At 41.3% G+C, this 12,225-nt stretch overlaps 1 protein-coding gene across 2 annotated transcripts in view; it reads left to right on the forward strand.

Annotated features, from left to right (window-relative positions):
• Window positions 1–12,225, forward strand: part of KLHL29 (kelch like family member 29) — a 668,905-nt gene that overhangs the window by 549,429 nt on the left and 107,251 nt on the right. For both annotated transcript variants that reach the window (XM_019520813.1, XM_019520814.1), the window contains exon 6: window positions 10,017–10,216. In XM_019520813.1, the coding sequence (XP_019376358.1) occupies window positions 10,017–10,216 (200 nt within the window). The remainder of the gene's footprint in view (window positions 1–10,016; window positions 10,217–12,225) is intronic.

Here is a 12,225-nt window from a genome sequence, read left to right on the forward strand (position 1 = left end):
GGAGTTATCTGCGAGGCACGCTGCTGTCACACAACCGCTCATAAGATGCTGATTCTCGTGACCTAGCTATATTTACTTACATCTCACGGCGCACTCGGAGCTCGGCTGTGTTGTGGGCTTGAAATTTAGGGGCAAAAGGAAACAGTTATCTAACAAGGTCCAGCTAAAACTAAATGGATCAAAGAGAGACAGGCAAAAACCACACAGCATAGAAACTGGAAGCGTGCGCTTGAAAGCTGTCATTTTGGGCCACTTCCAAACACATATCTTGCCCTAAAATGAAGGTAATCAAACTCGTGTAACAGGATGCTAGCAGGTAGCTCTAGGGAGCAACACTGATGCTGCCCCTTCCCAACCTTGCACAGCTGCATTTGGAGGGTGAGATTTTTTTAATCCTTCCTCTCAGGTATTGGCCACAGCTAGATCAGGACATTGAACTTAGGTTAATGATATGGTCCTTCCTTCCTGAGGTAGTGGACACTAGCAAGTTAAATGCTCAGAGCAGCGCTTGGGGATTTGCTGTAGGTAATTAACTCCTGGCAGCAGTAAGGGGCAAGACTTGCCTATATCCTTCCATACTATACATGTAATATTATGTCATTTACTTATACATATTTTTTAAGTGACACCTGCTTAGCCTAAGTGTATTACAGAAATGAAGCAGTAACATCCACCGTGTGAGGGACAGAGCCAGCGTACTATAAAAATCATTCTAATTTCTGAAATCCTGATTGAGACCATTGGGAGCTTCATTATTATTATTATTATTATTATTATTATTATTATTCCCCATGTAGACATGGCAGCGATGAGAGGAAGCCTTAGATATGCTGCCTAGATAATTGATTGCATGGATTTTATCACACTGATAAGCAAAAATTATAACAAATCTCGTGTCAGCCCTGCACTTAGTGGGTCTATTATTGTGCAATAAATATGATGAAAAGAAACCAGCTGTGAGTGGGATTGGCTGGGAGTACCACTGGATTTTGACAACGGGGCATTTTTGTCTCTCCTGACATTCAAGTTTTTTTTCCCTTCCTCCATCATCCACAAAAACCCTTTTGCATCTTTTATTTACCTTAAAAAATGTGTTGCACCGCAGTCCTTTTTCAGCCGTTTTCTGCTCAAATAGGCTGTCAGAGGCGCTTGCAAGCACGTTGGGGCCAAGGCTGTTAATACTGTGGCCCAGTTTTTCATTTCTCTAAGACTGGTTCCTATGAGAGATTCACTCTATCCCCACTCCGTAGCAAAGGAGTCCAGGGTCAGGAAATGTTGCTTTTCCAAGGGCATCTGGCTCATTCTCTTGCCATTTGTTTAAGCCAGGCTCTTGAAACTTGTCTTTTTCTTTCTCAAGTCTCAGCAGGGAGGCAGATTTGTGATTCAGACTGTGATCTCAGCTCCTATAGCATTACAGTCTTTTGGCTCTGCTTTTTTGAAACAGCCTTTACAGAGCAATTAGATCGTGTTCCATCTTTGAAAAGAGCTAGGAGCATATTTGAGTCCTGGCTCTTTTGTTTGTTTTGTCGTGTCCCAGCCATGTTTCTTGTTAACAGAAGCATTTGTTGTTAATCCTGTAGTTTGTCTCAGTTTCTAATTGTCATCGTGTAATGGTAAATTAGCAAAAAATGTCCGGTCCACGCATAGGTTTACCCCCATCACTTTGGTGGGGATGAACAGGTGCAAACTGAAAGTGTTTGGCCTGCGGTAAGTTATGCCAGCTTTGCCAAATTCTGTTTGCCTGGAGCGAGGTAACAGAATTTGCATTGACATCTTGGTATACAGCAGGCAAATAAGTTTTATACCAAGTTTTATATTTAGCTAGGTAATAAGTTCTTTATTTAGCTAGGTAAATTTCCCTGACAGGTTTGCAAAGCTGTGTTTAAACACTGTCCTTTATTTAATCTCGTGATTTCACTCATTCTTTACCCTAATAATACAATAGCATTGTTACAATATATGGGTATTGTTTTTTTTTTCTCAGAAGACAGATGGATAGTGACTGAGGCTCAGAGATAATATTTATCTCAGAGATAGTGTAAAGAAGGCAGAGATTTGCAAGTTGATGCATTTTGAGGCTGATAAAATAATTCCAGAAGCAAAGCAATGCTGGCATATAATTTATTTTTAAAAAATCCTAGTTAATAGAACACCCAGTGCCTTATGACACACATATTGCAATGATGTTGCTCTATAAATGTCCCTTGCTGTCATCATTTACATGACTGATTACCTTGCAGCTGTACAAACTCCAGTAACTTAGTAATAACCTGTTACCACAGAGTGTGCGTCTGCATCTTTGGTTGCATGTTGGTGTGTTTGTGTATCTGGGTGTTTATCTCTCCAGAGCATATAATTACCCAGAATCGTAAATCAAGCTCTTAGGCATAACGCATTGCTTTTCATGTAGAGCACAATATCTGTTCTCTGCTTAGCTGGAGGTGAGCTATAATATAAGTCAGCTTCTTTGTTGCTTATCCCAAGACAAATAGACACGTTGTTTTTGCACCATTTAATAATTCTGATGATGAGGAAAAGTCAAACAGTGGGCAGTTAGGATGCAACAGCATTGCTCTTTCTTCTTCTTTGCCTGGAGTTTCAATACCTTCAGGATTATGTTCCACGGTAAACAAGATATTCCATCTAAATTGTGTAGACTTTAACAGGAATTTTTAATGAGCACATAACTAACAGACTCTTAAGCCTCATGAGAAGCTTCCAATCCCTGCCTAGTGTTCTCTGCTTGGTAATCAAAACAACTTGACGGGGATAAAAAGAAGTAGCTGCTCTTCATTTAAGTGCTTCATCTTCCATTACAACCTCGCATTCCCTGTTTTCTTTCAACCCAAATACAGTGTCCTAGCAAAAAAGCAATTTAATTTCTGCTGTTTTTAGCCCTTTGGTGTAGGTAGCAAATATTTTGTTGCAATGGCATGAGGACCCAAATAGTTGCTCTTCTATTAAGTAGCTCCTGTAAGAGCAGCATGTCACGGATCATTTGGGAGGGGGCAGATGATGGAACTCATTAGGTAAATGCCCCTAGCAGACAGTAGTCCTAGGCGGCGGCATAACGAGCAGAGTTTGCACCCTGGGCAAACCCTGTTGTGGATGTGGGAGAAGCGAGGGTTCACAGGAGTCTTACTAAAAGTAGTGCTCTGCCTGCCCCAGCTCTTGCCTGTAAAGCAGCGCAGTGTCTGTCTGTGCACCTGCCGGTGTTGCAAGAGCAGCACTTCGGAGCTGCTCTTGTTTTCGGGGCACAGACTCCACAGAGGTGGGGTATAATTTTGGCTCCCCTCCTAAGTTGGCACCTGGGTTGGTGCCCATCTCACCCACCCCTAGTTCTTCTTCTGGTCCTAAGAAGCATGTCCTCTTGTTGGTCCATGGATGGAGCTTCCAAGTACAGCAGTGGAATCAGCAGGGCAATATAATGTGAGGATACATGGCAAAGACTTGTATACCTCTGCCCTTTTTTGTGCTATAAGCCCTAGAGATTTCCTTTAGCTCTAGCAGAAGAGGTCTGTGTTTGGAAAGTAGAGAGCTATTAGGATTCTGTTGCCAGGAAGTTCCATAAAGCTGCATTGCTTGAATAATCATCAATTTGGACATCAGAGATGCCTGCATCTGTTTTTCACAAAAGCTGAATCAATCCAATTTCCTATAAATAAGTTTAATGTTGCTGGCTGTTCCTTCAGACAGTATGAATGAGATTGAGGTTATAGATGCAGAAACAGCAGTGATGAAGAGAGTTTAAGCATCTTTAACTTCCTGAAGGGAAGTGTCCCATGCACTTAGCCACACTGCCTCTTCTACACAACCTACCTCAGCTTCATCCAGAGCAGGGTTGGGCAAAATACGTCCTGCCAGGCCATTCTGTCCTGCCCGCGGGGCCCCTAAAAAATTTAGAAAATTAATATTTATCTGCCCCTGGCTGCCTGTCATATGGCCCTCGATGGCTCGTCAAAACTGAGTAAACGGCCCTCCGCCTGACATAATTGCCCGCCCCGATCCAGAGCCTATGCATCTGCAGAAAGGGTGATTAAAAAAAACATATGCCATGTCCCTGTGCCACTCTTACCCTCTGAAAAGAGCAGATAAAGGTAGTACCTGCTCTGTTTGTGGGCAACAGTGATGGACAACAGGCAGAAAGTAAGAAGTAGCTTCCAATTGCCAGGAGTCAAACAGTCCTATTTCTGGGTGGCGGTGCAGGGGTTGTGAATCATTCAAATGCCTAATTTCAAAAAATGTCTTTATTTTAAAAGTTAGTCATTTATTCCGTTCACATTGTGATAGGGAAGAGCTGAAGTCTATGACATGCCTCTGAGGTTACATTACTTGTAGTCATGTTGAAGAGGTGTCAGTGAAGCTCTATTAAGTCTTCCTGCTCACACACAGCATGACGAGACACTGTCGGATGAAGTTGCACCAACTGTTCCTAGTCAGAAATGTACATTTGCATAAAGTGTTTCACATTTTTATGTTTATTCCTCGCAGATGGCTCCATTTTGAATGCTCTGAATTTGTTTTGACTTAGTCGGTGACTATAGCTTGTAAACAGAAAGCAGACGGGTGTCTATTCTCTGCAGAGGTAGCTCTCCACATTTAATCTGGAAGTTAAGACTGCAGCCAACTCGGAGAGACGATCCTACCATTAGTCAATCAAAATAATGTTGCAAACCAGTTGAAAGCTGCATATTCAAACTATCAGGAAGGGGCAGGCAGAGCACTGCCTGTAAATGAGTGAATTGAGATCGGAGCAGTGCTGCACTCACAGCTCTATTTCAGCCAGATTCGAAATGCTGCTTTGCAGCTCAGGAGTGTCTCATTATAAAAGGCTTTGTACTGCATCAAGCAAAGGTTGTGTTAAAATGACACCTGATAACAATGATGTAGTGACTTTATATATTACGCGGCGATATACAGAGAAAGATTTATATGTATAAATAAAATAAATAAACTCTTATTTACACACAGACAAGAAATAATAGAGAAGGCTCTGTTCTGTCTGTATTAAGCATGCGACAGTGCTGATGCTTATCTTCATATGTTCAATCTAAGGAAAAGCACTTTTAGAGCAAATTAATCCCAGAAATAGACTCCTCTGCTTTTGTTTTCATGTTTATTCAGACCCAGCATCCGACTCTGTTAGCAAGGATTTTTTCACATTTAACTTTAATTCTTTCCTACCAGCATGCAAACCTTTTATCTCCTCCATAGACTCACTCACTAGAAGGATGCTAACTTTGTTCTTCGGGGTCCTGAGTGTAACTGAGCCGTGCTTTGCTTCAGAGGGCTCCCGGTGCCAAAGGGTCCTCCAGTGTGTTATTAAATTGGAAGCTGTAGCTCAGCTAAGTGCCGCAGCATTCACAGATACCTAGTCTGTTGGACCCAATTACCCCAATCAATAAAAAAAATGTTTTGTTTATTAGTAAGTGCCTTACCCAAGCAGAATGAGTATGTGCCATGGCTTCATTCAACTCTGCTTGCAGATTGTTGAGGTCTTTCCATCACCCCGCTGGAGACTATACGATTTGTAAATCAGAAAGAATTTACTGACACCCACCATAAAATTAAGCTGTTAAAGAGCCTGTGCAGCCTGTTTAAATGTAGACCTAAACAACCCTCTTTGCTGTTTAGCCCAAGATAAATCTTTTTAAGGTCTAGTTCTAAATCACTTCCTAATTTTAATGAGTTTATATATCAGCCTTTGCCAGCTTTTTACCGTGGCCATGCTCAAAGATTGCAGCAATGATAAAGTATGGACTAAAATTGTTTATTACATATTATTCTTTAGAAGCAAAACTTTTTTTTCCCACAGAGGCTGTTGGGAAAGTTATTGATTTTCTGCCACAGTGTAAAATGTTTGACCTTTCTAATATGAGCAATGATTAGAAGGCCAATAAAATGACATCAGTCTATTTAAACTTTAGAGTTCACAGGGCAAATAGCTAAATGTGTCGCCTTTAACTATGTCCATGGACTGCAAACATACCTTCCCCAGCTTTCAGCTGTAATGAAAAGCTAAGGACGTCAAATCTCCAAAATGCTGTTCTGAGTGTACACAAGTGTGCGTATGTGCACGTGCGTGTGTGAGACAGAGAAAGAGAAGGTGTGCGTTACATGCTTACTTGAACGTGTATTAAATGCATGTATCTCATGTACTTTACTGTGAATGCATGTGTTTCTTTTCCACTGAAGGATGAATCCTTTCTTTTACTGACTTTGAGAAGTCAGCGGGAGCTGTGCTGTTGATTGCCCTAAGAAGAGTCTTAGACCATCTCCTGAAGCCAGTGACAAAACTTCCATTGATTTCGGGGGTGCTGGGTCAGACACCACGTGCCTGAGTATATATGGGCATGCACCCTTTCACTTGATGAAAAGCTCTCTGCATTTACAGGGCTAAATTATCTTTTGTTATACTAGTGCAACCTCCCTGACTCCACAGGAGTTGCACAGGAGTAACTAAGAGGAGGATACGTTGTGAATGCATGAAGTATAATAGCTGCATGAAGGCTATCGATATCATACTACCTATAAAATAGGGAACTCAGGAACCATTCTCAGAGTATAATTTTCTAGTGCATCAGTGTTACAAAGGAAATACCTAAAGAAAAGTCTATTAAGAAACCACTTCAGTAAATCAGATCTCAGAACCCACTTTCAAACCAGACAAAAACCTCTCTGTGATGCACCACGTGTCCAGCCACGTCGGTCTGTCTCCATGTACATTTCTCTTTCTCAGTTCCTTTGAAAACTCCTTCTTGATCCCTTAGGACCTACTTTAGCCAATAATCCATCTGGTTTCCGATCTGTGCAAATCCACACGAGCCCATTCATCAGCATGGGAGCTATGCAGGCTCTTTATCTTACTTTGCTGCTGAAACCAAGCCCATGTTGCGAATTCAGCCCCACTCAGCATTGCATTGAGCTGTGCCCCTCATGGGGACGTAGTCTAAAAAGCCCAAGCACAGCAACACACCATTTTCAAACCAGCACAGAGGTTTTTTCTTCCATTACCAGAGCTTGTGATTGAGTAAACACCTTACCTTTGCTCTAGCATCTAATCAATTCAAGCAACCTTAGTTGCTCGATGTATTGCAAAGTGAAATGAATTATTTCTTAATTATTCTGGAGAATAAAGGACTAGTCATTGCTGCTGTTAGTATTTTTTTTTTTTTTATTCTGATGTTGGTGGTGCCATGTCCATTGTGTCTCCTCCTCATTGCTACATTCACGACAGGAAACAGCTCATGATTACCGGCAGTCTTTTTGCCATGTCACACAAAGCCATCCCATACAATTTTTGCCCGAACAAATCTGTGCTTGCAATAGGGCGTCATTCGCTGCATGGCTCCATCTTGCCACTGTCTGGTTGCCTTCACGCCCCATTGAAATGAGTGAGCAGTCTGTTCATTAACTAGTCCTGCTTGATGAAGAACTCCTTGTCGAGTGGCAAACAGTTCCTTGAAGCGATTAATGGAAGAACATGAGACACTTCAGTTAGTTACTACGTCATTGCCTCGGGCACCGTGGAGGCATTGTGATACTGGGCACAGTGTATAAAGGATTTATAGAGCACTCTTTCTACGAGACTCCTGAGAGCATGGCTCAGTCCTTCTGCACGTACTTCAAGCTCAGAAATGAGCCTGTGAAGATGCCCTGGGGCACCCTCTTCCCCGCGGTAGGCCTGAGATCTCTGAGAGCAGCGGTGAGGGATGCCATTGCGGGGGGTTCACCAACTCATGTCCAAGTTTCGCATGCGAGGACAAGCAGCCCTCTCGGGAGCACTGCAGGCGTGTTACAGCCATCCCCATGCACTCTTCAGGATAGACCAGATACAAGGGCTTGTGAGAGCACAGCTGTATCAGGGTCTACAATATTCTCACTCCTCTGTTTTCTCTCAGGAGGGACCGTGGCCTGAGCAAAAAACTGCTTCCATATGTGATAGTTTAGAGACCATATGGCTTCTCTGTTAAAAAGTCAGGATTTCATATGGCGCATGCATGTTGGGGCACAATAAACCCCTCGATTAACATACATGCTTATCCATCTGCTTGTGGAATGAGACCTAGCCTAAAGGGATGCCCACAGAAAAGAAAAATTCAGTGTTTAGGACGTGACCTTGGGATCTAAGTGATTCAAATGAACTCCCGGTTTTGCCCCAGACTCCTTGTCTGACCTTAGGGAAGCCCCTTTGTCTGCCGCTGTGCCTCAGTTCTTCCTCTATAAAATGGGGGTAGCAGCATTTCCCTTCCTTACAGTAAGGGTAACTATATTGAAGTCGATGAGGTGTTCACTTGTTCTAGTAATGAAGGTCATGCGAGTGTCTTGGATAGAAAAATGAAGTAATTTAAGAGCCCAGTCCCACAAGGGTTTAAGATCATTGATTTAACATAACTACTCACAGTGTATACAATTAAGCAGACGCATAAGTATTTAGGAGATCAGGCAGGACTGGGGGTTGTTTTAGGCCATAACTAGCTGAAACCATGTATGAAAACCTGTGAAGCAGCTTTGGAGATCACTGAGTTTGGTGGGGAGGCAGAGAGTGATCCGTGCATTTCTACAAGGGAAGAAAATCTGACTGGCTGAGCTTTGTCCTCTGGGATTGTGGCTCAATGTGGATATCTGACCGTAATCTTTCTAGGCAGCCCTGTAAACTTTGAAAATTTAGGGCCCCAAGCAGTTACTAGTGTTGTATGAGTTTAAACCTTGCCAGTGATGAAACCATTTATTCTGAAGTGTTTCCTGGTCTGTATGTGGCCCGTGGAGAAATACACAATTTTGGTGCCAATCACACAATGGTTTTCACAAATCCTGTAGCAGTAATGGTGTGAGCAGGCGTTGTTTGTCCAGCCACTAGGAGAAGTTAATGTTTCTGTAAGAAGGTGCTGAATGGTGCTAACCACTGAAGGAGTTTTCTCACTTTAACAGATTTTTCCCTTCCTTGACATTACCAAAATTTATCACTTTTGTCTTTCAGGTGTAAGCCGTCTTTAGTGTTGCAGCCACACCAGCCAACCATGCATTAGGAACTGGGCCCTTATTTTAATTTCTTATAATTTATTGTTCTTTTTGTCCAATAATTTCACGAACACTAATGCACACTTCAAATGCAGGAGATATTTTGATCCCCAAATTGTTTAGCACTTTATGCAGGAAAAATCGTAGGCCACAGTCATGACACTCCTAGAGGATGGCTGCTGGCTTCCTGTGGCAGAGCTGGTTGTTGTTTTTCCCCCCTTCCCTTCTTTGCTCTAACCATTTTGTCTGTCTATCTTGTCTTGTATTCAGTTTTCAAAGCAATGCCATGAGGGGCTTCCTTTTTTTACTGCCTAAAGGGGAACAATATATTTTAGATATGAATATACATGTAAATATATATGTATGAATGTCTGTCTATAATGCATATATTATTAACATTCATTGAGAAGTTCAAGCTTAGAAAATCTGCTTGAAACATTTATTACGATTATTATTTCTGATTGAAGAGATCCTAAAACGAATCCCTAAATTTGCATGACATAAAATCATCTGAAGAACTGGATGAGAGGTGTCCCTGATAAACTAGGTGACCTTTCTCTTGAAATTTAGGAGGTTTTTTTTCCCCTGACTGTCATATTGTGCAAGGAAGATGAGCTATTAAGTGAATGTTAAAATGTATTGTTTCCCTTTGAAAGCTAATCCTGTTCCTCATTTTCATTAATGTTGGCTCATATTCTTTTTCTTTTTCCTTTTGTTTTGTTTTTTTGCAACCGTTTTTTGCATGAAAATGCAGAGTAGCAATAAACAAAATTTTTTTTTTTTTGGTAAGACTTGCTTTAAGACTCTTCTCTTTCAGATCCAGTTAAAGTCTTTAAGTTCAGTTATTTTAAAATGCAATATTCTTCAATTCCTTAAAAAAAATATGAAGAAATGTAATGAGGTGCAAAGCGATGTTCTAGCCCTCACTAATTGGTAAACAGCGGACAGGGGATGGCGTAATGTCCTGTAAGAATGTCATTGTCTACTGTTACCAGGTCACCACGAGACAGTAGCCGAAGCGGGGAGAAACTGGAATTGGCCATGTCAAACCTCACTGCAGACGTCTTGGAGTTACTACTGGAGTTTGTTTATACAGGTTCTTTGATCATAGATTCTGCCAATGCAAAAACCCTTCTGGAGGCTGCCAGCAAGTTCCAGTTTCATACTTTCTGCAAAGTCTGCGTTTCATTTCTAGGTAAGTATCATCCCCATTCCACTGAGTGAGCTTTTAAGCCTTTATCAAGTTGCTCTGCTAGGAAATGCAAGATTAAATGTCATTTGAAATACAGTGGGCTTCCCTTTGTTTGGACTGGGATCTGAACTTAAATTGTTCCCATTGCTGCAGAGGTAAACTGATTTACAGACAGTAAGGTTGTTTGTACAGCAGGGAAAAAAATATCCAACTGCATTCACATTTCAGATAGATTTTTTTCGTAGTGACATTTAATTTCAAAAGGTCATACTTTATACAGAAACACAGTGATGAAATGCACACCCATGTCCTATTCATGTGGGCATGACAGTAGATGACAGAAATTATGCCAGACTACCTCTGTTACCCATAACAATAGATGAATATGGCTTCTTCAGTCGGGGTCGGGGTCTGCCAGTTTCTTGGAAAGTCACGCACAGTCTCCAAGGCCTTGTAAATAAGATCTGCCTTAAGCACAGCAAGTGGCATGCTATGCCTTTAATATAGAGAGATGTATTAATATGTGATTAGTATTATTATAATAAAGTTAGAGACTGCTCCACAGTCCAGCAGGCTCGCAGGTTGTTTATAACAATCTATATCACCCTCACGGTGTGCTTTTAACCATCTACAGTGCACTACTTGTTCATGTACCACACTTGTAGCATTTATTTGCAATCTTTATCAACATAATATGTGACCTACATCTTATGTACTTCTATGTGCTCGCTTTCAGGATACAATAAAGCAATCTTTTTTTGACACCCTATTTCCCCTGATACCTAAACCGCACCTCTCAGCTCTTGTTCATTATGAGGCATGTCTTTCCCTTTGGAACCCAAATTTATTTCTGTCTTATGTGAACCAGGAGTTGTCCTAAGAGTTTCTCATTTTAAATTGGCATGTGGCACTGCCGAGGGTTGAAGATGAGCCTTTAGGAAGTGTTAGAAATGTTCAAAATGAAATCCAGCCTTGGGTCTGGTTCACCACTGTATGACTTCCAAATGATATACTGGCATAACTATTCATTTCAGAGGACTTGCACCAGTGTGCATTTGCATCAGTGTAGTAATGAAACAGCCCCATTATTTCTAGCTTCTTTTCTCAATGTTCTTTGCTGTTTCACTTATTTAAATGTCTGGCATCAACTGTGTGGGCTGAAGCAGTTTGAAAACTCTCTCTATCATTCCCAATATGATGGTTGTAAAACTTGAGCAAAGGCTGTTGCATTGGCACTGCTTTCCTGTAGCATCTTTCCAATGCCTTTTAAATGAATAGATCTTAAACCTTTCTATTTAAGAACATTATCTCTAAAGGTTCAGCCACAGAAACAAAATACATTTATTTCACTAAATCAGTGTGAGATTTCCCTTTTCCAATATTTAATATTTGAGTTCAGTGAACCATGCTATGGTATGAAATAGGAGAGTTGGCTGTAAGTTTAGTGATGTATAGGGAGTCACTGGAATTCTGTATTCTCATTTGGAGAATTCATAGAGCATAATTGCTCATTTTTATTTATAGCGCTGACTGGAGTTGTGTTTCAGAGATAAAACAGCATTTGCCATCTAAAAAGTATAGAAAAGTCACTATTGCTTGTTTTGTTTTTCCTGTAACAAGCCAAAAAAGGCTACAATGACACAAAATAGTATTCCCAGTAGTCGTGGGGGGTCCGCCAATGGAGAAACAGGCCACCTCCCTCTAAATCTGCCAAGAAATGACCTTGTCAAAAATGACACTTCTTGTCCACTTCACTGATATGACTCTACCCAGCCTCTTTCTCTCTGTCCTCCACTCTTTAATCCACTTTTTCACCAATTTGTCACTTCTTTTTTTTTCCAGACATAGAGCTTCCGAGTTGTTTTTCCTGGCCCCTTATTTACTCTCCGGAGAATTGACACTGCAGTCACAATAGCCACCCAAAGCACAGTTCTGGGGATTCATCGGCATATTCATTTGGGGCTGTAAGTTAGGGGTTGGTCACGGAGGCTTATTAATATGAGTAAAACACT

The sequence above is a fragment of the Gavialis gangeticus genome, unplaced genomic scaffold (genome assembly GCF_001723915.1).
Source record: "Gavialis gangeticus isolate Ggan-Ray unplaced genomic scaffold, GavGan_comp1, whole genome shotgun sequence".
Taxonomy (NCBI): domain Eukaryota; kingdom Metazoa; phylum Chordata; order Crocodylia; family Gavialidae; genus Gavialis; species Gavialis gangeticus.